Genomic DNA, 27381 nt, shown 5'->3' with positions numbered 1-27381 from the left:
AATCCGTTTTCCAGTCCCTGTCCAGCACAAATTTCCATTTGTTCTGAAATATTCTACAGCTGACGAGGAACCAAACCACGACTGGCGAGTCAATCATTAATTTAATGCGACTGCTGACCGTCAACGCAGCGTCTCAGACATTGTACTGCAATATTTTACGGTACCCTGGTTTTCAGCGTCATTCGGTGACGATAACTTTTCGAATTTTGGAATCTGTGACCTTACAGTACGTGATGTGCAGCGACAAAGTGATTTACGATAAAACCGTTACCGAGGTGCAAACTATTCCGCCACATTTAATTAACGGTTGAGTACTTGCACAGTGTGTCGTGAGAAATACAATTAAAAAGCTGTTGGCAGAGAATACAAAGGAGAATAACAACACGAAATTTCATACAAATGGACATTTAAGCACGTGGTCAACTCTTTCTGAATTTGACACAAATCCATTCCTCCAATAGCCCCCGACAGAAGACACATTGACGCCAAACGAAGAGTAACTACACTCAAAAGCCAAAGAAACTGGAGAGCCCCCGCGAGCGCGCAGAAGTGCCGCAACACGACATGGCATGGACTCGACTAATGTCTGAAGTAGTGCTGGAGGGAACTGACACTATGAATCTTATAGGGCTCTCCACATATCCGTAAGAGTACAAATGGGTGGAGATCTCTTCTGAACAGCGCGTTGCAAGGCAGCCCAGATATGCTCAATAATATTCATGTCTGGAGAGTTTGGTGGCCAGCGGAAGTGTTTAAACTCAGAAGAGTGTTCCTGGAGCCACTCTGTAGCAACTGTGGACGTGTGAGGTGTTGCATTGTTCTACTGTAATTGACAAGTCCGTCGGAATGCACAATGGACAGGATGCTCAGGTACTAATCGCCTGTCAGAGTCGTATCTAGACTTATCATTCTAACTGCACACGCTCCACGCCATTACAGTGCATGCACCAGTTTGAACAGGCCCTGCTGACATGCAGGGTCCATGGATTCATGAGGTTGTCTCCATATCCGTACACGTCCATCCGCTCGTACAATATGAAACGATACTCGTCCGACCAGGCAACATGTCCCAGTCATCAACAGTCCAAAGTCGGTGTTGATGGGCGTCATGCGCTAATCAAGGGTAAACGAGTGGGTCTTGGGCTCCGACAGCCCATATCGATGATGTTACGTTGAATGGTTCTCGCCGCGCGGAGTGGCCGCGTGGTCTTGGGTGCCATGTCATGGATTGCGCGGCGTCTCCCGCTGGACGTTCGATTCCTCCCTCGGGCATGGGTGTGTGTCTATGTGTTGTTGTTAGTATAAGTTAGTTTAAGTAGTGTGTAAGTCTAGGGAACGATGACCTCAGCAGTTTGGTCCCTTAGGAATTCACACACATTTGAACAATGGTTCGCACGCTGACACTTGTTGATGGCCCAGCATTGAAATCTGCAGCAACTTGCGGAAGGGTTACACTTCTGTCACATTGAACGATTCTCTTCAGTCGTCGTTGGTCCTGTTCTTACAGGATCTTTTTCCGGGCGCAGCGACATCGGAGATTTGATGTTTTACCGGATTCCTGATATTCATGGTACGCTCGTGAAATGGTCGTACGGGACAATCCCCACTTCATAGCTGCCTCGGAGATGCTGTGTCCTGTCGCTAGTGCGCCGACTGTAACACCACGTTCAAACTCACTTAAATCTTGATAACCTGCCATTGTAGCAGCAGTAACCGATCTAACAACCGCGTCAGACGCTTGATATCTTCTATAGGCGTTGCCAAACGCAACGCCGTATTCTGCCTCTTCACATATTTTCGTATTTGAATATGCATGCCTACACCAGCTTCTGTGGCGCTTCAGTGTAATACTTCAGCAGCGACAACACCGCCCTGGCCCGCGCTGCTTGCTACCGACCTTCAGAAGCACTGCTCAGTTGCTGATGAAGTACTGGTTATTATTCGTGTTTTACTGTCCCTGTTCATGCTTGCCGGTAAAACGATTACCGCACTAGACTACCTTGGAACCGCTCTGTCTATTGGGTACGTAAAATTCCCTTTTACAAATCATTTTGTTCGTAACGAGAAACAAACTGACGCTTTCCGTCGAACGCAGATGTAGCACGATAGACTTCAACAGCAGTATTTGTATGAGACGACTCCAACTAAACATTACAGAAACGAAATAGAAAATGTCTACCGAAACATCAGAGAAAATGTGTCTCACGATTCTTAGGAGAGACACCCCACATACTGTATAACTGATTTATTAAACAACTTCGGAAACTGTATAAGACTTTTCGCAGACGATGTCTTTGTCTACAGCAAGGTACCAATGCCAGAAGACTATAAGGAAGTACCGATTGACATGCAGACGATCGCTAATGGTGCAGGGACTCGCAGGTGACCCTGAACGTAAATAAATGTAACGTATTGCACGTAAATAAGCAATTACGCTATTGGTGGTAAATCACTGGAAACAGTAACAACTGTGAAATATCTAGGAGTAACCGCCTGTAGCGATCTACAGTGGAATGACCAAGAAAACATATTGCAGAAAAGTAGATATTAGGCTGAGATCCATGGGAAGAATCTTACCGAAATATAATTCATCCACACACAAAGTTGCTTACAAAATACTTGTTCGACTTTACTGACTACTCTTTGGCAGGCTGGAACCATTAAAAGTAGGGCTAACGGAAGAGATGAGAAGATCTAAAGAAGAGCGGCACGTTTCTTCATGAGATGGAATTCCAGTGGCAATCTCTACAAGAATGCATTGTGTATCACGTACAAGGTTACTGTTCAAATTCCGACAGCGTACGTCCGAAGGAGAACTGGGCAACGTATGACTTCATCCCGCATTTGTGTCGCAAAATGAACACGAAGAAACAGTTCAGCTAAATTAGAGCTCATACAGAAGTTTACCCACAGTCATTCTTCTCAGGCCTCAATCACGAATGGGACAGAGATGTACATGCGTGGCTTCAGCTCGATATCCCTGTTGTTGTTGTGATATTCAGTCTGAAGACTGGTTCGATGCAGCTCTTTTTTTATTTTAAGCTGCTCTATCCTGTGCAAACCTCTTCATATCCGATCAACTATTGCAACCTAAAATCTTCTGAATCTGCTTACTGTATTCATCTCTTGATCTCCCTCTAAAATTTTACCCCTCCCCCCCCCTTCTCCCCCCCCCCCTCCCCCAGTACTTCCTTCCAGTACTTAACTGGCGATCCCTTGATGTCTCAGAATAAGTCCTGTCAACCGATCCCTTCTTCTGGTTAGGCTGTGCCACAAGTTTCTGTTCTCCCACATCTGTTCAGTACCATCTCATTAGTTACGTGATCTACCCATCTAATGTTCAACATCCTTCTGTAGCAGCACATTTCGAAAGCTTTTGTTGTCTTTTTGTCTGAACTGTGTCTCATCCATGTTTCACTTCCATACACGGCTACACTCCACACAATTGCCTTCAGAAAAGACTGTCTAACACTTATCTATATTTAAAGTTAGCAAATTTCTCTTTTTCAGGAACGTTTTTCTTGCCATTGCCAGTCTACATTTTGTATGCTGCTTCGGCCATCATCAGTTATTTTGCCGCCAAATAGCAAAATTCATCTACTACTTTAGGTGTCTTCCTAATCTAAACCCCTCAGCATCATCTGATTTAATTCGACTACATTTTGTTATCCTTTTTTTGTTGATGTTCATTTAATATCGTCCTTTCAAGACACTGTGCATTCCAATCAATTGCTCTCCCAAGTACTTTGTTGTCTCTGATAGAATTGTAAGGTCAGTGGCAAACTTCAAAGTTTTTATTTCTGCTCTCTGAACTTTAATTTCTACCGCAAATTTTTTTGGTTTCCTTTACTGCATGCTCAATGTACAGACTAAATAACATCGGGGATAGGCTACAATCCTCTCTCACTTCCTTCTCAGTCACTGCTTCCCTTTCATCCCCCTCAACTCTTTATAACTGCCGTCTGGTTTCTGTACAGGTTATAAATAGCCTTTCTCTCCCTATATTTGACCCCTGCTACCTTCAGAAATTCGAAGAGTATTCCTGTAACATTGCCAAAAGCTTTCTCTAAATCTACAAACACTATAAATGTAGGTTTGCCTTTCTTAACCCATCTTCCAAGAGAAGTGGTAGAGTCAGTATTACCTTTAAGTGTTCCCACTTTTCTCCGGTATCCAAGCTTTAAGTGATTGTTGCACGGAATTAGCGAATCCAGGGAAGCTGATGTTCCCAGAGATCGGTTTGTTGTGTATTACTTCGTACACTATGGTTAAGTGAGTTAGCTACAGAGTGGTGCAGCAGCTATCGTCGTAGGAAAGTTGGACAGGAGCAGAAATCATTAGCGAACACAGTAAACAGACGTTTCACTTGTAGTTTTCTCCAAGTGTTGCAAAGAAAACAAAGAGCAAACAGTAATAAAGTCCAGCTATTACAAGAGTGTGAGGCTCCCAATAGTAATGCATGAGCGAACAGTCGAAGGCTGATTAAAACTGGACGCTGTCGAAGACTGCGACGAAGTATGGGCCGCGTAGGTGCCACAGTCCATCCCATATCAGAGCGGCAGAGAGCGCTCGTAGTCGAAGTCACTAAAAGTGGCTTAGCGGGCGCGCATCATTGGATCCGTCAGGCCCTGCGCAATTGCATTCGGCGTCTATTGGAAAGCTGCATTTCCATTACTAACTGTGAGACGCTAGTAAGAGTGGTATCGTGCTAAAATACCACAGGCTTCTACCAGTTTTTCATTGGACCGTAAAGAATTGTTGTCAGCATTTTGGAACCACGACTTGATGTGGCATACTTGAAGAAATTTTTGGACTCTCTTCTTCGCCAAATTGAGGCAGTTTTAAAAGCTAGACGTGATTTCTACACGGTATTGGCGTTATGTATCCTAATGGTGTTTGAAGGTGGTTATTCTTTTTTTGTGCAGTGTTATTTTCCCTACGTTGCGGACGGTTGTATGGGACAGTGGCATGCAGACGTGTAATAACGCACCAATGGGGTTTCAGGATGAAGAGGAGGACGGTGCACGACGTGTGAAGCGCATGGGAATGGGCCCGTCGCTGTCCATCGTGAACCCCATGGACGTGCTGCGCCAGCGGCTGCTGCTCGAGATCGCCCGCCGGCGGCTGCGTGACGCCGAGGAACAGATCAAGGCCAACAAGGACTTCCTGCAGCAGATCGGCAAGCGCTCTCCGCACGCAGGAGGTGCCGCCAACGACGCAGACGCCGACGCCCCGCCCTTCGGCCTGCGAGCCGCTGCAGAGAGGTGAGCGCACGTACAGCGCGGCACGGTTCTCGCTGTGAAATTCTCTCAGTTGCGCACATGCAGGTACGACAAGCTTGAAACTGTTGGATGTATTCGCACTGCTTATGGTGATAGCCTAGTGTGGTTCAGGAGCTGTTAGAAGCGGTTCTTATTGATACCTTTTGGGCAGCTTGCATGTCATGTGTCTTAGTGTCATCCTTGTGCAGGTAGTTTTAACGAGTATGTGTAGAACGTACCATCGTCTTATTAAAATCGTTCTGGGCGTAATGTGGCGTCATCTTACACACTGCTTAATAATTGCTAAGGAATAGAGATAGCCGGCCGGAGTGGCCGTGCGGTTCTAAGCGCTACAGTCTGGAGCCGCGTGTCCGCTACGATCGCAGATTCGAATCCTGCCTCGGGCATGGATGTATGTGATGTCCTTAGGTTAGTTAGGTTCAAGTAGTTCTAAGTTCTAGGGGTCTGATGACCACAGCAGTTAAGTCCCATAGTGCTCAGAACCATTTTGAATAGAGATAGTTTTGCACAGGAATAACCACGGACAATGGAGCACGAGATGAAACACACAGTACACACGTAACAAGAGGTAGAGTGGTATATTTATAATGAAAAATGGTACAGATTTCACCACATGGGAAAGCAGGACAACATAAATGTCATGTCTGACACAGGTCAGACTCCCAAAATGACGAATATGTCCTCACTAGCTGCGACATAGTCGCGCATATGACAGTGATCCAACACTGACAAATGTTTTTTTTATTCCAGTCTTTGATCACAATATCAATTCTTTTGACGATGACCGGTTTCTGTCTGTAATGACCATCCTCAGATCTTTTTTGCACCATGTCCTACAGTGAAAAGGCCGTAATGGCATCGTCAAAACATATAAATATACTCAGCACAGCATCGTCACATAGATCTAAAATCAAAACATATAAATATACTCAGCACAGCATCGTCACATAGATCTAAAATAAGGTGTAGAATAGATCTATGTGACGATGCTGTGCTGAGTATATTTATATGTTCTGACGATGCCATTACGGCCTTATCACTTTAGGACATGGAGTAGAAAAGATCTGAGGATAGTCATTACTGACTGAAACCGGTCATCGTCAAAAGAATTGATATTGTGATCAAAGACTGGAATAAAAAACATTTTAATATGTCCTCCTGTAACACCTCCGTTTATTTATCCCGACCTGATCTGATCGAATAGCAGCCCAATATTTATTATTAATATGACCGTGTACCTAATGGGGCTGGTAATCGGAATTGACTGCTACGGAAGTTGTTACTTTCCAGTTCGTCCTGTTCAATACTGTAATAATGAAATGTCTGGTAACAAGAAAAGCACCAACACAGTTTCACTAATTACGAACCTATATTCGTCTCAAAAACACACAAAAGGAGACAGCCACTGCCTTCGTCATACATATCTAATTACGGCTAATCTCAGCACAGGCTTCTTCATTTTCCATTATCGTCACACGCTAATCCATCACTGCATCCAACGCTGCAATCCAACACTGCAATCCAAGGTGATGCCGGCACGGTAGACGCGAAACCAAATATCGGTCCTAGAAATGTCACTGATCACTTTCGTAATAATACTTCTTCACCTTCCTGGCATTATTCTAGTACAAAGGGGTCTAACCACGGCGATGGCGACTCCCCTTCTCCGTTAGAGCCTTGTATTTCGACAACTGGCCTCCACACACCTCTACCCGCAACATGGCACTGGCTCAACTCCACACTCGCTCTCGCAACACGACACAATCGATTGTTCGCCCTATCGACCTGTGCCGAGTGCAAATTTATAGTAAGAGCCTACGGACCCCTTACACTCCTCGGGCACTAATGGACAATCTTGATTTGTTATTCGTGCTTGCTACCAAACAACAGAGAAGTCCTTGAAGAATATGTTTCACTCCTCTCTCAAGCCTGTTTCACTTCTTAAATGGTTCGCAAAGGGGATGTCCGTTGAGAAACACGTTTGTCAAGCGCAACTCAGACATGCACTATAGGTTTTAGGGCCGGGGAGTATGCAGGCCATACCATCTTCTTTCCACTGTGTCCGACACTTCAGCGGTCCTACGTGGGCAGACACTGTAGTCCACAAACAGGAAGTCGGGACCTATTGCACCACTAAACAGACCAGTGTGCGATTTGCAGGGGGGGATGGGGGGGATTCCCCCCCCCCCCCCTCTGCATCAGACCATCCCCTCCTCTGGTTTTAGTTTATGCATCCCAACCTGGGGTGTTTATTTCCCAAGCACTGGAGTAAAACTTTACATATAATTTAAGTTTGTGGAGACGAACACTGAAAGTTTTTAATAAGTCTTACTATTAATATTATTAATATGTTTCAGTTTTCTATCATCAGAATAAGTACAACTTTTCACAAATGTGTCTCTACTTTTTGAATTCCCCTCGTATATCTGTACCTGTATGTAGATGATTTTGTAAATAAGCTTTACCTATAATGTACTTTTCAAGATATAACAAGGGATGGCTTTTCTGATAACGCATACGCGTCAATAGTGAGTTTCGGCATTAACATCTATTTATAAATGCTGTTTAACCATGCGTAACGCCACGGTCCAAGCTAGTAACATATTTAATTCTACCAACCCCCTAAGACATCCCCCCCCCCCCCCCCCACTGGTAAAAGCACAAATCGCACCCTGAAACAGACGTACATGATCCAGAATAATCCACTTTCAATACTGCTGTACGTGACAGTACCTCGTGCAAAGACATGCAGTGGTGTTCGACCATTGTGCACAACGGCTACCATATCATAAAGCTTAGGCCATATCGATAACGTTCATGAACATACTGTGGTGTATAACGTGTCCCCTTCTCTCTCCACACCAACTGGTTGCCAGAATTACTTGCCACAGTGAAGTGGGATTTGTCGGAGAACATCACTCTGCCGGCCGTTATGGCCGAGCGGTTCTAGGTGCGTCAGTCCGGAACTGCGCTGCTGCTACGGTCGCAGGTTCGAATCCTGTCTGGGGAATGGATGTGTGAGATGTCCTTATGTTAGTTAGGTTTAAGTAGTTCTAAGTCTAGGGGACTGATGACCTACACCAACACACTGTTTCTTGACGATGGCGTGGTTGAAGTGTGATGCATTTAATAGGCATCCGAGCATACAGACCAGCGCGATTTAATTACGGTGATATGCTTCTGGCGGAGACGTATGTACCGGTAGCGGTTGCAATGCCTGTAGAGATCTGCCTATAGGAGTGAGATGTCTGTTACTTTTCGCCACTAGCACTATGCTTGCGGTGCGGTGGTCCGTCTACGACCACCAGCATTCTTTTTCATAGCATATCATCTATAAAGGCATTTTTCAATCGCGAGCTGGCCCTTTTGGACACACCTACGAGGTGCGACAATAAAGTAATGAGAGTGATGTGAAAAAAAAATTGCTTACCGATTTAGTCAAGTTTAGTGTTGTCTCCATCAAAGTAGTTACCTTCTGATTGCACATACTTTTTCCAGCGCTTCTTCCATTGATGGTAACATTTCTGGAACTCATCTTCTGTAATATCCTCCAAGACCCTCGTCACAACTTTTTGGACATCCTGTGTTGTTTGAAAATGGTGTCCCTTGACCGCCGTTTTGTCTCTTGGAAATAGAAAAAAGTCGCACGGAGCTATATCTGGTAAATAAGGTGGCTGTGGTAGTACTGGAATTTATTTTGAGGTTAAAAATTGCTGTACTGACAGAGCAGTATGGGATGGCGCATTATCGTGGTGCAGATTCCAATTATCAGCAATGTTGGCACAGACACAAAGAACCCTTTTACGAAGTCTTTCTAAAATTTCTTTGTAGTAATATTGGTTAACTGTTTGTCCAGGAGGCACCCACACTTTATGAACAATTCCCTTGGAATCAAAGAAGCGCACAAGCATGCATTTCACTTTTGACTTTTTTTGGTCTAGGTCATCCCTTTGAGCACCACTGCGAATTTTGGCGTTTTGTCTCTGGATCGTACTGAAAAAAACAACTTTCATCACCAGTGATAACACGGCTCAACAATTCTGGATTGATTTCCGTTTGCTCTAACAGATCGGCTGCCACATTTTTCTGTGTTTCTCACAGTTGTGGTGTGAGGATTTTGGGGGCCATTTTTACACAAATCTTTCTGATACCAAGATCTTCAGTATCATTAGATGAACTGTTTCTCGACTGATGATCAGTTCTTCTGCAATCATTTTCACGGATAATCTTCGATCAGATCGTACGAGTTCACGCACCCTGGCCAAGTTGACATCTGTCCATGAGGTTGATGGTCGTCCACTGCGGTCTTCATCTTCAACATTCGTTCTGCCTTCACTAAACATTCTACGCCAACGAAAAACTTGAGGTCTTGACATAACCTCCTCTCCAAAAGCCTTCTGAAGCTTACCGTAAGTTGTCATAGCGTTTTCGCCCAATTTAACGCAAAAAGAAATGGCATACCATTGCACAACATTATGCGATTCCATTTCTGTGACGTGAGACACAAACACGTGTTAATTTACTACAGCACAGCTCATGACTAAGCAGTTGCATTGATGTGCCGCTTGGACTAAAAGCAGCTTATAGATCAAGGTCAAAGATATTGTGCCTACACAAGCCTGCACGGTTGCCACATCTTGCAAAAAAAATCACTTTCATTACTTTATTGTCGCAGTTCATATTACTGTGGCTACGAGAATGAAACTTTAACCGGCTTCGAGTTGTCGAATTCCTCGTCCAAAATCGTAATCACTCAAATGATACCTCGTAGATACGTTAACATACAATACAGAATGTCACACTAATCGGTTCCAATTGTCGATTGTTCCATAGCAAGTGCCAGTTTCCATTAACTATTGTCATGCAGCGTAAAATATTAAAATTATAAAATACTAACAGTAACAGACATTTCGGCCGCGTTGCAGGTGCCTTCCTCAGAATGTAGACTGATTCAAATGGAGAGTGCTTCCTTCTATATATTGCAATTCTAATGGGGTCATAAGACCAGCGAAGCCACATTCCTTTGATTTTATTCACCCAAGATACAAATACTGTTAGGAGAGAGAAAGGCGGATGAATGGCAGATTGTTCGTGCGATATTCTGAGCAAACCCACCAGTGCTGTCGGTTGTGATACATGGATGACACTTTTGTCAGTTGACAATATGGAAGCAGAGGTACGTGCCATCAGCGTATGAGGTGAAAATGATGATAAAGGATTAACCATAGAGTGGGTTTGCTTGGATACAATGATCCTTAAGGAAGGTAGGACGTCAAACAGGCCGATTTGAAGCAGGAGTGGCACCACAGAATATTTTAATTTCCACTGTCTATACTTTTACAAATAAATTCATAAAACATTGTCAGCATCACCGGGAAAGATTCACGATTCACACTCATAGCAGTGAAAGTTCAAAAATAAGACAAAATATTTTTTTTACATGTGAAATTTCATCATTTTTTTCACTTACTGTTAGCTGCATTTGTTGCTATAGATACACTTTCCTTCATCAGTAAGAGAGATTCTTTGATGAATTTTGCACAGCATACAAACCATACTTACGGGTGTACAAAACCCTAGAATTTTCCAAATCTCTTAAAAACTATGGTAAACATTCAGATAAGTAACTATAAAATTCGAGTTTTTATTTCAAATGTAACAGCTCATCTATTTTTTCATAAATAAATTCTAGAGTTTCATACACCTGTAAGTATGGTTTGTATGCTGTGCAAAATTCGTCAAGGAATCACTCTTACTTATGAAGAAAAGTGTACCTGTAGCAACAAATGCAGCCAATAGTAAGTGGAAAAAACGATGAAATTTCACATGTAAAAGAAATTTATTTTGTGATGTTTTCGAACTTCCGCTGCTATGAGTGTGAATCCCGAATCCTTCCTGGTCATACCGACAAAGTTTTAAGAGTTTATTTGTAAAAGTATAGACAGTGGAAATTAAAATGTTCTGTAGTGCCTCCCCTGCTCCATTTCGGCCCGTTTGACGTCCTACCCCCCTTAAGTGGAAAGCCACTGAACTTTTTTTTTTAAACATCAGCTTTTCACTTTTATTAACGCAACAATTAAAAAAGACACTCGGAGGTCTCTAGCCCAGTCAGTATGCCTGCCTGTCTGTCTTTCCGACTGTTAAAAACTCTTTTCCCCAGGGACAGCTACACGAATCATGTTCAATTTTATGACACGTACTAAGATTTATGGTCTCTTGGCGTTGTAAGAAATTGAAGCTTCTAAGTAAGTGCAATCAAAAGATATGGCCATTTATGTCACATATTTTGATATTCGCAAACCCAATTATCAATGGTTGTAGGTCACTTCCTGTTGAGCTAGAATCATGAAATTTGACAAGCAGCAAGGTTTAAAAGTAAAAGTAGGGGGGGGGGGGGGGGGGATCTGGAAAGAGTCAATTTGTAATTATATAACACGAAAAAAGTTTTCTTTTTGTCATTTGTCACTCGTCCTCAAACTTCCAACATTCTCGGAAATCTTGGAATTCTCAGGGCCGGTATCTTGCAAGTATCATTGTCGATACCAGGTAAAAGTCGTAGAGCTTCTCTACTCCTGGGACGTGTGAACTGTTTGTGTACATAAGCAAGCTAATACGGAAGCTCAGAGTGCGAGTCCTACTCGCAGCTTGCCAGTATTTTTAACAAGTTACCGAGCTTCTGCCCTCAAACATTTAGGTTAGCAATTAGGAAACTTTGTCGGGCCTTGCCTTTTCAGCAGTCAGAAACTTAATCTAACTCCTGAACTTTTTTTTAATAACCAAACGACAGTTGGTCGCACCCACTGGGCTTGTGCCCACATGAACAACTGAATGTTTTGAGATACTGAAAAAAAAAAACAATTTATCCCATGTAGAGTGGCTTGCTGCAAATAATACGTTAGTAAGTCAAAATGTAGACCACTATGGTCTGGTACGTAACACAGAGACTTAACTGAACGACTACAGTTCAATTCTTTTATCTTGGCGGTTCGCGTATGCCCGCCCAGACGCGGGAGATCGCTGCGTTGCCAGTTGCACAAGCCAAGCAAACTTACGTTTAGGGGGCGCTTAATTCATGAAGTAAAGCCACCATGGCCGCATTGACCCTTTCGCTGCTACAGAGACGTGCTCCTCGCATTCCGCGCTGTCTGGATTTTGTCACCACTGCTCTGCTCGCCTGTTCAGACACATGGTGTTGCGACTGCTTTGACACACTTATCATTCGATTTCACAAAAACTATTTGGCTCAAAAATTTGATTTTTACACCCTTCTTGACTGATACCTTTCTCCCATAAATGACTTAATTTTGTTTCGATGTTCAACGCAGTTATTGTACAGCATTAAATGTAGTAAATCACTGCACGAAATTTTGAAGAGTTTGCAGAGGTTAAAGTCCATAGCATATATTTTCCGTATGGTTGATTTCAGTTGCCACTAGAAATTTCAAAAAATTACATTCAAACGAATAAAATTTTTGAAGTAAGACACTTCGATATTGTTTTTAAATAAAGAAATTATTAAGCACAGAAGAAGGTTTGAACTCGCTACTTTTCGCTCATCAGCCAAACACTTTAACCATTGCGCTAACTTTTTTTTTAATAAAACATTTATTAAAAAAAACAATGTTACACATTCCAGAGACATACTAAGTTATACATACATGAAGTTATTTTAAAAAAAACGGTTTGATCATTTCAATTACGCTGACGTTAAGGAAAGATAACAGAAGATTGTGTTACTGACTAATTACCAAAAAGAATTAAGTTAAACATCAAGAAAAAAATTTTTAAAGACATTCAATCTTCAACCTGAAGAAGTAAAATCTGCACTTTGAATTATATGAACTGCAATCTTTACAGAAGCATAATTTCTTTATGATGGATATCAGCAAGTTGGTGGGATAATTTTAAATATAAAACAATTTAATAATCATATTAGACAATTTCTGAAATACTTGAGAATGGCAGAAAGGAGATATACACTCCTGGAAATGGAAAAAAGAACACATTGACACCGGTGTGTCAGACCCACCATACTTGCTCCGGACACTGCGAGAGGGCTGTACAAGCAATGATCACACGCACGGCACAGCGGACACACCAGGAACCGCGGTGTTGGCCGTCGAATGGCGCTAGCTGCGCAGCATTTGTGCACCGCCGCCGTCAGTGTCAGCCAGTTTGCCGTGGCATACGGAGTTCCATCGCAGTCTTTAACACTGGTAGCATGCCGCGACAGCGTGGACGTGAACCGTATGTGCAGTTGACGGACTTTGAGCGAGGGCGTATAGTGGGCATGCGGGAGGCCGGGTGGACGTACCGCCGAATTGCTCAACACGTGGGGCGTGAGGTCTCCACAGTACATCGATGTTGTCGCCAGTGGTCGGTGGAAGGTGCACGTGCCCGTCGACCTGGGACCGGACCGCAGCGACGCACGGATGCACGCCAAGACCGTAGGATCCTACGCAGTGCCGTAGGGGACCGCACCGCCACTTCCCAGCAAATTAGGGACACTGTTGCTCCTGGGGTATCGGCGAGGACCATTCGCAACCGTCTCCATGAAGCTGGGCTACGGTCCCGCACACCGTTAGGCCGTCTTCCGCTCACGCCCCAACATCGTGCAGCCCGCCTCCAGTGGTGTCGCGACAGGCGTGAATGGAGGGACGAATGGAGACGTGTCGTCTTCAGCGATGAGAGTCGCTTCTGCCTTGGTGCCAATGATGGTCGTATGCGTGTTTGGCGCCGTGCAGGTGAGCGCCACAATCAGGACTGCATACGACCGAGGCACACAGGGCCAACACCCGGCATCATGGTGTGGGGAGCGATCTCCTACACTGGCCGTACACCACTGGTGATCGTCGAGGGGACACTGATTAGTGCACGGTACATCCAAACTGTCATCGAACCCATCGTTCTACCATTCCTAGACCGGCAAGGGAACTTGATGTTTCAACAGGACAATGCACGTCCGCATGTATCCCGTGCCACCCAACGTGCTCTAGAAGGTGTAAGTCAACTACCCTGGTCAGCAAGATCTCCGGATCTGCCCCCATTGAGCATGTTTGGGACTGGATGAAGCGTCGTCTCACGCGGTCTGCACGTCCAGCACGAACGCTGGTCCAACTGAGGCGCCAGGTGGAAATAGCATGGCAAGCCGTTCCACAGGACTACATCCAGCATCTCTACGATCGTCTCCATGGGAGAATAGCAGCCTGCATTGCTGCGAAAGGTGGATATACACTGTACTAGTGCCGACATTGTGCATGCTCTGTTGCCTGTGTCTATGTGCCTGTGGTTCTGTCAGTGTGATCATGTGATGTATCTGACCCCAGGAATGTGTCAATAAAGTTTCCCCTTCCTGGGACAATGAATTCACGGTGTTCTTATTTCAATTTCCAGGAGTGTATAATAAAGTTGACTAGCCTTCCAACTACACTTTCTGGACATTAATTGAATCTTAAGTATCTGAAGTGATCAGATCTATATAATCAGTCTTTCACTGCGAAACTGACTTACACATCACAGTGCAAAAATGAACAGGGCAATGTGCCAGCCATTGAATATTACGTTTATCAAATAGAATCTTACGGTTTTAACCAATCGACAAGGACATTTCCATAAAAACTGTCTATTTCCAAATTTCTAGTATGAGCCAATAATGCACCTTTAATGTTTTGTGTTTTGACACTATTAGACACTCAACCTCAATGTCACATAAGTTCTGTACATTAGCTTATATATTTCAAAAACTACTCTCTGAAGTAGAAAAGGCATACATCATAAATATACTGTAAAATCTTAAGTAGTATCCTTAAGGTAACTACAATACATCACTGTCAACACTGTCAAATACAATTTTTAACATATTGCCGAACTTTTTCTTATGATTCGAATAGCTTCTAATTTTGTGGAACTCACACAGCATGTGTACCTTGAACTCTATGATGTTATCGGATCCTAATTTGTTAAGGACGTAGTTACCAAAATTTCCCAGCAACCAGTACACAGCGTTATTTTTTTCTTCTTCTGGGAAATAGCGTGCTTCAGGCCTGTGTATCAATGACAGCGATATATACTCAGGGGATGTTCTTGTAATCAGAGCTATTTGCTCCCAGATCCACCTCCAACTATTCATGTGACCACTGCAAGTATATCTGTGAATTACTGTGTCAACTAGATGGCATTGTTGACATAAATTTGTTTCACAGAGTCCGATTGCGTGCAGTCTTTCATTGGTGCCAACTATGTTGTTAACTGTCTTGTACCATGACGTTTTTATATTACACGTGAGCACATTAGAACTAATGTTTTTCCAAATCTCAGTCCACTCAATGTTTGGAAACCGTTGTTTTATTTTGTTTCTTCCTTCGCTTTTCTTTCGTTCCCGCATTATGGCTCTCGATTTTAAGTGTCGGGACTGCCTGAGTGCGACACTGACATAACGAAACTCAACATAGAAAATCCTCACGTGCTGTAAGCGAGTGTTGATATTCTGCACGTCAATCGGGGGAAGCAGGCTTGGAGGTTTAATGATCTCGAAAAGTTGGCTGGTTATGCTTTCTCGCAAGTCTCTTATTAAATTAACTTGCCTTTTGATAAAAAGAGCAGAGGCTTTATCAGTTATATCAGTTAATCCTAGTCCACCATTTTTAGGATCTAAAGTGGCTACTTTAGCAGGTACTCTGAACACTTCACCTCTCCACAAAAAGTTGGTGATTTTGGACATTATTCTCCTCGCTATCATTCTCGGTATTGGGAACAGTTGGGCAGTATAATAAGCCTTAGCAAGGATGCATGAGTTGATATACTGTGTTCTTTGAACTTGGTTCATATATCTAGTTAAATTCTCTACAATGGCTCCTTGCACTTTATCTGCTGCAACTTTCCAATTTAAAGCCGTCATTTTCATAGGGCATGCTGTCAGGGTGATCCCAAGTGTTTTATGTTGTCGGACTAATTTTGCCCACTCGACGTTGATATTATCAAAACCTCTGAGATTTAAAATCTTACTTTTTTTTCGTTTGCATTGGCTCCAGATGCTCTACAGTACAAATCAATCACTGTTGCTAGCGTGGTTACATCGTCATTATTCCTTATAATGACCCCTATATCGTCAGCATAGGCTCTTATAACTGTTTTATTTCCTGATAATGTTAAGCCTTTTAATCTAGCATGGACATGTCGGAGGAAAGGTTCCAGCGAAATGGCGAAGAGCGACATGGACAGAGAACTTCCTTGAGGAACACCTCGTTGTATTTGCATCGGCCTGGATTGTTGACAATTCACCGCTATTTTAGCATTTATTCCAGTTGCTATGTTCTTAATCAACTGTATGACCCTATCATTGAAACCTATTTTCTTCAATGTCTGTAGAAGGTATTCATGATTTACTACATCGAAAGCTTTATAAAAATCTAAAAACAATAAGGAACACTGTATATTTGTTACAGAAGTTATTGCAATGATATCTCTGAATTCCGCTAGATTTTGAAAAATGGTTCTGCCTTGCGCACAGTTCTGATGTTGACTAATAATTTTATCTGTAAGGCATGAAATTCCCTTGTTTATTATTCTAGCTATTAATTTATAATCAGAATTTAGCAGTGAAATTGGACGAAAATTATTTAAATCTTTGTTTCCATTATTTTTTGGCACCAGAACAATTTTACTCTCCTTAAACTCAGCCGGAATCATTTTACCCTGAATAACCTCATTTACAATGTCCGTGATTTTCGCACCTACTATTGGCCAGTAATGGATGTAAAACTCTGCTGGCAGACCATCCGGTCCTGGGGATTTTTTTGGTGGTGAGGCGCACAGTCTCATACACGTCTTCTTTACTGACAACCTCGAGAAAATTTTCGTTGTCATCTTCTGTCATCTGTGGGGCTAGGATGTCAAGGAATTCTTCCAAGGAAGCATCTCTACTTTGATGTACAGAATATAGCTCGCAATAATAGCGATAAATCTCGTCCATGATATCCTGCTGGGTTCTGAGAATCGTACCTTGTTTTGTTCGAATTTCATCAATAAAAATCCTTCTCCCGTTTTTCGTATGCTTCACTAAATGATATAGGGAAGTAGTTTCATCTTCTGACACCGAATTTGCCTTCGATTTTATTTTCAACCCTTCCATTTGACTTCTCTTGATATTAAGTAACTTGGCTTTGACTTTTTTGATGTCTGCTATCCGAAGTGAGGAACCTGCAGAGACTTGATCATATAGATCTCTCAAAACAGAATAGTAATACTCTATAGTGCATTTCATTTCCCTTGCGCTCTGGGCACTGTATTGAATAAGAACTTTCCTCAACTTTGGCTTTGCTATTTTAACCCACCAGTCAATAGCAGTGGCATATCTACTACGGGCTCGCAGGCATATTGCCCATGTTTCTTTAACCAGATCTTCTAAATCATGATTTACTAACAATGAAGTGTTCAAATTCCACTGATTCTTGAATCGGCGAACCGGCTGTCTTGATAGATTTATCCAAGCTAAGACACTTGAATGGTCTGAAAAGTACGTAGGAATGGTTTCTACTTTTGTCACGGAAGTTTCAAGATTTTTAGAAATATATAGTCTATCAATTCTGCTACATGATGTTGCCGTGACATAAGTGAACTCGACAGTGGAGGGGTATTTGATTTCCCATATATCCTTTAATTCTAAACCAGTAACTAGTTGTTTTAGTTCACTTGAGAAATTAAAATTAGGTAACTGATCTTTTCGATTTAAAACACAATTAAAATCACCTCCAAGTCTTGGCGATTTCCTTAAGTATATCAGGTCATCTTTGAAGAAACGTGCCCTGTCAGCTCGATGAGAACTTCCTGAAGGGGCGTACAAGTTGATGATAGTGACATAGATATTTAGTCCTATTCCCCTTCCGGATTCCAGTCGTTCTACCTCGCTTACTGTAATCCCTTCCCTCACCAAAATAGCTGTTCCAACACTTGTTTCGGGAGACACATTTATGTAACTGACAAAACCAGGAATTACCAAATCCGAAATTAGAACTTCTTGTAACAGGGCAATATCAGTCGCGGATTCGTACAAAAATTCCTTAAGGGCCGATAATTTCAAACCGGTCGTGATTTTATTTATGTTTATAGTGGTGACAGAATAAGACTGCGTCATTGTGCTGTCACTATGTAGTTGTTTTGATGAACTAATTTAGTTTCCTGTGGTTCAGGATTCAGTTAAGCTGTAACAGTTTTCTCGGAAGGCTGAACATGGGATAACACTTTAATCAGTTTATTAGTTACTGTCTCGTTTTTTTCTACTTCTGATGTTTTCTCTTGTAACGCAAGCAGACTGATTTCCTGGTAAACTTTCTGATTTTTCCTCCATTGATTCGTGTACGACCGTTTCGGACTGAACATTCTTTGAGCTTGGGTCGCCCCCTACCAGATTTTCCCTTCCCTTGGTTACGAGCTACATTCTCATTTGGTTGCGTCGGTATTTTACTTCGCGGCTTATCTGGAGCAGCAGCAGACGCTTTCGCAATTTCGGTTGCCGGCGCCTGCCCTGAGGTGTTGACCGTGATTTCAGTTTGGCCACCACTTCGTTCTTTATTAATTTCACTCACTTTCTGATCGAGGGAAACAAATGGAGACTGCAGTTTTGCAACCTCTCCCTGAATTTGTTTATTAACAGATAAATTCTGATCTTTGCAATCGGCAACTGCACCTGTTGTTTCTTGCAAATTAATGCTGCTTACACCCCCTTCATTTTCTGGTACCGTATGTGTATTATCTTTCTGTTCATTAGTTTCCATTCGCTTTTTGCCTTCAGGTTCCTCTGCCTCCTCATCGCACTGTTTTTGCTTGCGAAGTGAGGGAGTGGGACAAGACAGCTCGTCCTCTGAACAACTATCAGTTATCTCCAGAGGTCGTTTTTTCGGTTGCGTTTCAGTTTCACGAGTAGTGGCAACAGGGTTTCCTTTTGTTGTTAACGGGGGAAATCGACTGTTATCGTGAAGGGAGACATCAGCTTGGCTGCGTTAACATCCTCAACCAGTTGTTCCGGGCTATTCTTTGGTAACAGATCATTTAAGGTAAGCTTCTGACGCTGTATCAAATTACTTTTAAGAACAACAGTTCGCCGCGGACATTCCTGTCTGAAGTGGCCGGTTTCGTTACATATATGACATGTAGCTTCCTGACCTGTATAAACAATTTGTGCCTTATACCCACAAACAGTTATGTGAGACGGAATATTCGTCTTGTAACGTCCATCTCTACACAGCGGACCCCGTTAAAACACTGCAGTTTAAAGCGAGGCGACCATCTTTCATTTGCAATTGATTTAACGTCTCCGTAGTTTGAAAGAGCTTCCTTAATCTTATCATTTTCAATTTCAATGGGAAGATTCAAGACACGAACGGTTTTGTAATGAATGTCCGCTCTATAGATGGAAACCTTACTTTTATAACCATTTCTATGCACAAAATCTACTTCATAGCCCCACTTTCGTAACACTTTATCAACAGTCGAATCACTGATTAACTTGACAAAAACACAGTATTTTTCCTGATCCAGTTGCCAGGTATGAACGGTTTCAGAATTTAGACCAATTACCTGTGTAATCCAGTCATCTATTTCCAGGGATGTCGGCTGAACAGGACGGGATTCCTTGTCAAAAGCAAATACCAGAGTATTCTTCCTGAGGTTTGTTGCCATGGTTAATCCAGCGAGGCAATTTCGGTTAAACAATCGAAATTCCAAGTAGCAGCAGCAAGACCAGAAAGAGCGATCAGATCACAAGGAACAGGAACGAACACGGAGATTAACGGACGGACGGCACTCGGCGAAGCACAAGTACAGAGATGTAAACACTGAAGTACAGCGCAACAGTTAACAGCGGCCACTCGCGAGCGCGGCTGAAACGGAACTACTAACGGAGCTCATCATTCGATATAGTTCCTGGAGGACTTTAAACGAGGACGCAAAATACCGACAAACACTGTTGGTATGACTATGAATTGGTTCAAATGGCTCTGAGCACTATGCGACTTAACTTCTGAGGTCATCAGTCGCCTAGAACTTAGAACTAATTAAACCTAACTAACCTAAGGACATCACACACATCCATGCCCGAGGCAGGATTCGAACCTGCGACCGTAGCGGTCGCTCAGTTCCAGACTGTAGCGCCTAGAACCGCACGGCCACTCCGGCCGGCATGACTATGAATTACTCACGTTTCGTCGAAGTACACTAGAAAATAAACAATTACCGCTGCTCTTTATTGCGAAAAAGCGGGTAGTGAGAATGATACAAACACCTTTCCTTGCTATCGCCTGAATTAGGAGGCTTATTGCTTGTTTGGTTTAATTAATAGAATATGAAGCAATTGGTATAAAGAATGCTTTTTCCAAACTTTCTATAAAAGAAATTCTGCTATCAAGATATTGCTTTTGTTCAGTTACTTTATTTATGACTGAACGTTTCTAAAACTGAAGACACTCGCCCGTGCTCTGTACTGCTGTCGAGCTCTGGCAAAGTCGTTCTGTGTTCATTGGCTGACTGTGTTTTGTGACGTCAGATGCACAGAACGAACCTAAACTTTCCGCCGTCATAAATGACGCACACTTTGGTACCCCCGTAGTAGGGGAAGAGTGGGAACAGTGAGACGCAAAAATTGGAATCCAAATTACACTTTTAAGAAAATCTTTATTGGTTTAATATCTTATGGTAACCATGAACACTGTGCTTAAGTATGTTCAAAGTGGTACAATAGTATTTTAATGTACTGTCTTTTCCTTAAAAAAAAATTAATCGTGAAAGTGTGTCACTGTACCCATGAATTTTTAATGGTGGATACAGTGTAACAGTGCCTTAAATTCTAACGAACATCATAAGAAGCAAAGTTAATCTCAAATGAAACAGCAGATTGTTATCTTTTTGTCTTGCTATGTGTTGTAGTAGGGTTAGGCAATAACATTTTTTATGCATTTTGTGTCAACGAGCGAAATATCTGGAACTACAGGCATCACAAATTTGTTCTCTAGTTTCAAACTTTTCCTAAGAAATGTAACTTTGCACTCAGATGACTCTTCTACAATGAAAAGAAATTTTCCTACATAATATATTTTCTTTTTTGCCCCAAACTCTACTAAAACAAAGCCACCCACTTTGGATGAGCGTTGTAAGTTTTCAAAGTTAACCATTTCCGGTTATAGAATCAGTTGTGTCTGATCAAAGGTCTCATCATCTGAAGAATCTTGCAAAATTAATTCACTTTCGTCAGCATCAGTTTCATTAACCAGGAATAAAGCTCGCTTTGCTTTAGGTCCCTTAACGTCTTTTCGTTTCCTTTTCATTTGTAGTTCATTCCTTTCTGGTGTGTCAGTTGCAATCATCATTCTTCCTTTAGGCCGTCGGCGACTGCAACTTTTTTTTGGTTTTGCCTTTGGGAAACCACATATGTCTTCTGGAGAGAGATAAGACATTGGTGCAGATTTTCCATGTAGTTGTGAAGAACTGGATGCTACAGACTGTGCTTCACTTTCATCATATGATGGGTGTCCCACATCAGTTTCGGGTTTAAGGTCTTTTTCGGGTGATATGTGTGTTTCCAGGCTTTCATTTAGATGTCTGTCAATAACAGAGGATGGAAGAAAATCATCCTCATTGAACAAATGGCGATCTAAAGGAAATATTCCTGTCTTCTTAAATCCGGCGATGATGTTGACAGGAGTCATTCCTCGGGGATATGCTATCCCCATGCAGTGAGCAAGATTGTAAATAGAAAATGTTTCACCTGGGTAAGACATCATCCATGTATCTACAGCAGCATCATAAAATGTATGGAAAGGTTTCATGACACTGACATCAAGAGGCTGCAGTTAATTGGTGCAGTGAGGTGGAATTGTCAGAATCATTATCCCATTCTCTTTGTACAGATCTATTGCCTCTATTGAGAGGTGGCTCTCTGATTATCCATCAGTAACAGAGATGGATTTTCTTTAGAGCTGGCAGAGAACTTGATGAAGTGATGAATGACCTTCACAAAACATTCTGAGTTCATCCACCTGCCGTTAACAGCAAGACCTAATGCGCCAGCAGGTGCTCCTAATATCATATGATCTTTAAAATTCACACGTGGAAATATCATAGTAGGATGGTAGGCTGTTACTGAGAGCATTTATAATACAACATGTCATAACCAGTGTTCCACATTTGCACTGGTTGCCTTGTTAACTTGTTTCATGCCCTTTAAGGCCAAAATCTTCTGTGACTTCTGGACCGTTGTTCCAGTTTCATCAAGACTGAAAAAACGTGATCCAACAGCAAAATTTGGATGATGTTTGATTACTTCTTCCAGTTATCAAAGAAATTTGACATATTAAATTTATTAAAGCCTGTAGCTCTAGTTAAGCTGCCCACTTCCGGGGTACGAAGAAAGAGTTGAGGGAATCTCTGTCGAAAACCTTTCATCCAGTCGATCAATGCTTTCTCACTTTCAGTCCAGGTTTTGGGTAAAACAATGTTATTTTTAATACCTAATTCATAAGCTAAGGTACGGCAGTCGTTCATAGTAAGTCCAAAAAACATTTTAGAACACATAACTAGATATTCACACAAACTAAGCTCCAATTCTGGTGGAAAAAAGTGGTTCACTGATTAGTTGGTACACATGTTTGAAGTGTTATCCTCACGATATTTCTTAACGTATTGACTAACTGTTTGAAAGGATAAGCCTTTCAGCTTAGATGCACTCCTGAAGCTCATTTTATTTTTGATTACCAGCATGACAGCTTCCGTCACTGAAGATTCTGAAAACCTTCCTATTTCCTTATCAGTCTTCTTTCTCCTGTGCATTTTATAACCTAAAAGAAAAGTTTGCACATTAAAATCTACAGAAATCCCTGTTTTATACAGCAAGCATGCATTTTCAGACACTATGAACAAGCACTGGGAACAGTGAGACATGTCTCACTGTACCCTCATTATTCATGTCTCACTGTTCCCAGTTGCAAACATTTTTAGAAATGGCTCCAAACACATTCAGCTTAAAGCAACATTTCAATAAAGGGGATTTATATGTCTTGGAAAAAACCATAGTTTTGAGTGACTAATGAAATTATTTGAAAATACCAATGGTCTACTAAGAAACCAGCTACGTAAATTTAATAAAAAGATACTTTTTCTTACCTCTGAGCACAAATATACCAACAATGAAATCACAACAAGAATGTCAAGTACGAAACATGGAAATCCATAGACTAAATAATAATGGTTACCACATTCACAGCAGGTACCAACAACTGAAACCAAAATTCCAGAGATAAAACTAATGTCTCATTGTTCCCACTGTCTCACTGTTCCCACTCTTCCCCTATCACAAAGAAAATGACAATTTGGTAAAAGGGCTAAGTCCATTGTTCTTCGGTTGTTTGTGCAACAATTACTATAGCAAGACGATGTGGAATAAGAGTACTAAATACAACCTTGTGACATTTTAAACACATTTAACCACAATTGTCCTGGTAAAACTTCTTGTGTTCTTTGGGTAAATATGGTATCATACTTAACAGGTCCTTCTTCCCTCATGATAAGCACCAGTGGTTGTCAACTTACTTTAGTTCCATATTTTGGAAATCAGAGACTGGTTTGCCCTTCTTCAAGACATTGAACACTGTCTACTCTTCCACCTCGTTAAGGATTCTTCGTATTTTGATCTCTGCAGGAGCACTTATTCAAACCCAGATGCAGTTGATATCGAGAGTCTGTTGGTTGTGATCAAGTCTTTTGCTGCTGTGTAAACGTCAAGCAAGTGTGAGTCATCTATTTCCAGAACTTCAAATGTCTTTGCATGATGTGATGAAGGCACTAACTTCATCAGCTCACTGTCTTCTTTCTCTTTTTAGTGGTTGCAAAATCTCGATCGCTTCCCGGAAAGCTATGTTCAGAAATGAGATTATATGATTTACACATTCAAACATTCCACTAGACACTAGAAGACATACATGAAAAGAAGAATTTTGTTTTTATTTTGCACACAGCAGTTGTCAGTCCATGCAAAAATGAAATGAGCGTATGGCATCGTTGGCCGGGAGGCCCCATTCGGGGAAGTTTGGTCATCAAGTGCAAGTCTTATTTCATTCGACGCCACATTGTGTGATTTGTGCGCTGGTGACAAGGATGAAATGATGATGAGGACAACACAACACCCAGTCCACGAGCAGAGAATTTTCCAACCCAGCTGGGAATCAAACCCAGGCCTGCTTGCATGGGAGCCAAGCACGTTACCACCCAGCTAAGCAGGTGAACACTCCATACGCAAATTTTTTTTCCATTGTGACGCTAGGTATTTGATTTAGAAATAAAGTTAAACAGGGATGCGATTTCATTGACTCCTTCCCACCTTCCGTCTCGTTCCACATACACATTGTTGCAACACCAGTGTCATGCGTACATATACCAAAACTGTAACATGAGAGTTGCATCAGATAGAATGTATCTGAACGTGTAAGGAAAGCTTCCAACATAATGTTGGAGGATACATGGATAGCGTGCAAGTATCACTGTTTGGTAATGTTGCAACAAATGTGTCAGTTCTTAACTGTACTGTGGCTTTTCTGCTTTGCGATGGTGCATTTCAAGTTCTTGCTTAGCATTGTCAGCATTCTGGTGGTTTGCCTTACCTTCTAGAACTATTCGATCACATGTTTGGCATGTATCTGATTGTGTCTTTCTGAAGGTTACATTCGGAAAATCCTCAAGGAAAACTTTTCTTTAAGATTTATATGTCACAGTACTATTGGGATATTTTACTTTGAACGCAGTGAGATCAGCTCTTAAGCATACCTTCTTTATTTGATTTCTACTGCAGTGACTCACATCTCTAGGCAACATGTGAATGTGGGCCCAAACAATATGCTGATCTTCATCTGTGTATTTTCTGTTAAATGCTCCACCTCTTTTGTCTTCGAAAACATTGTCACTGATCTTTTTCTTCGGTGCCATGATCTCTATTTTTTCTTCTTTGAACTATTGAAAACATCCATAAATGTCTTCCTACATGCCTGTTTATGTGCACCCTCATCATCAGGAACCATGAAAATCAATGTACACTGGCGGCGACTTTCTGTGGGCGTCCTTTCCATTTTGTCGGCATTCTACTGGAATAACGTCCATTAGCCCCATTAAGAACATATGTTGTGCTTGCTCATCTTGCTGATAGAGTGTCATAAACAAGTTTGTCTATGTTCCTCTGACAAGGAGTGACAATAATACTCACATTTGCCGGTAACCTAAAACCAAATAGTGGGACAATTTACAATATTGCAATATTATGTAATTTGTTTGCAATCATAAGTGCCTCACTTAGATATTCTTATTGTGGAGCATTGACATTTGATGTATTGATCCCATACCTGCATGCTTGGCTGTTGCTTGGGACATCTTTCTTTTCCTGTCTTGTATGATAAGACACTCTTTTATTATTCACTTTCACAATGTCTCTTCATTGCTTTTGGACCACTACAGTATTCAGACTCACAACTCATCATAACCTCAGCCATACTCATTAACAAAATAATGTCAATTGGTGAACAGCAGAGCACCAGTGATAGAACGTAGACTTAGCGCCTGACAACATTCCTCATGGGTTGAACGCCATCAACGAACGGCCACAGAAAACTAACTAGAGCATGTACGGACATCACAGCTCTTGTCAGGTAATGGCCTTGATGCAGACCGCCTATCAACAGCAAAATTTCAGTTTTCAAAAAATTGTACTTTGCCCCTTTTGAATTTCTAGTCTTTAACTAACATTAACACACGTACAGCCCCCAAGACCAATCCATTAATATTCAGAGAAACTAAACTCACTCTAACCTCTGTCCAAACAGGCCTTGGAAGACCCTAATGGCACTGTGTAATCCTAAGCCTATAGGCATCACTGGATGTGGAAATGGAGGGGCATGTGGTCAGCAAGCCGCTCTCCCTGCCATTGTCAGCTTTCGTGACCAGAGCCCCTACTTCTCAGTCAAGTAGCTCCTCAGTTTGACTCAAAACGGCTGAGTGCACCCCACTTGCCAATAGCACTTTTCAGACCAGACAGTAACTCTTCAAAGTGCTAGTCAAGCCCAACAGCACTTAACATTGGTGATCTGATGGAAACTGGTGCTACCACTGTAGCAAGGCCATTAACAATATTCAAGGAAAGATCATCAAAAATTCCAAGCAGTAAGCAAAATTTAAATTAGAAGGCATTAGGAAACCTTTAATGGGACTTGCCTAAAATCAAAGTAAGTTAATAAGTTTACCGGGCACCTGCCCAGATCATTGTGCATCTAACCGAGTTCCACCCACGGAAGCAGTTAACATAAACACGTGTTATAGCCCTCACAAGGTTTAAGGAACTGAGATATTAAATTTTTTACCCAGGTTATAGTAGTAGGCAGTGACACTTATATACAGGGCTTGTCTTTGAGAGCCAATGGATAGCCTGTATCTGTCCAGTAAACACACACATCAAAAAAAGTTTTGCATCACCTCAGTTCCGAGAGTTCCGGAACCCATACAGAAAATTTGAATAGAGATCAACATAAACATCATATCCACCCTTCTTATTGCTCATGAAAACCACTCATAGCATGCTGCACCACTGCTGGTACATGGTGGTACTGCAAATGATTACAAATACTGGACAGTGAATTTCAGTGCCTTTGTTCTTAGTCGCCAGTCTTACTGGTGATTGCTAATGTTCTTTGAGTTTTTGTTTCCATTCTCTTACTTTCTCTAGGACACAGGAGAGGAGTGGAGACAGGCCATCACCTTGCCTTACACCTGTTTTTATTTTGAATACCTTAGATATATCATCCCAAAACTTTACTTTTGATTTGGTGTCTGTGAGTATTTCATGAATAAGGTCTGCTAGTTAAGATTAATGCCAAATTCTCAGATCACTTTATGTAGTATTTCCCTCTCAACTGAATCAAATGCCTTCTTAAAATCTACAAATATTACAACTATATCTTTAGAGTTTGTGAGTCTGTGGCAGATTATGGACTTAAGGTTGAAAATCTATTCTGAGCAAGATCTGTCCTTTCTAAATCCACTCTGATATTTGCCCAAATGGCTATCAAATGTTTCT

At 41.9% G+C, this 27381-nt stretch overlaps 1 protein-coding gene across 1 annotated transcript in view; it reads left to right on the top strand.

Annotated features, from left to right (window-relative positions):
• LOC124775225 (diuretic hormone 45) overlaps positions 1-27381 on the top strand; it is a 103908-nt gene that overhangs the window by 63072 nt on the left and 13455 nt on the right. The window contains exon 2 of the mRNA XM_047250063.1: positions 5005-5264. Within this exon, the coding sequence (XP_047106019.1) occupies positions 5005-5264 (260 nt within the window). The remainder of the gene's footprint in view (positions 1-5004; positions 5265-27381) is intronic.

This window comes from Schistocerca piceifrons, chromosome 2 (genome assembly GCF_021461385.2).
Source record: "Schistocerca piceifrons isolate TAMUIC-IGC-003096 chromosome 2, iqSchPice1.1, whole genome shotgun sequence".
Classification (NCBI taxonomy): Eukaryota; Metazoa; Arthropoda; class Insecta; order Orthoptera; family Acrididae; genus Schistocerca; species Schistocerca piceifrons.
The sequence above is the reverse complement of the archived record's forward strand: the minus strand, read 5'-3'. Positions and strand labels throughout refer to the sequence as shown.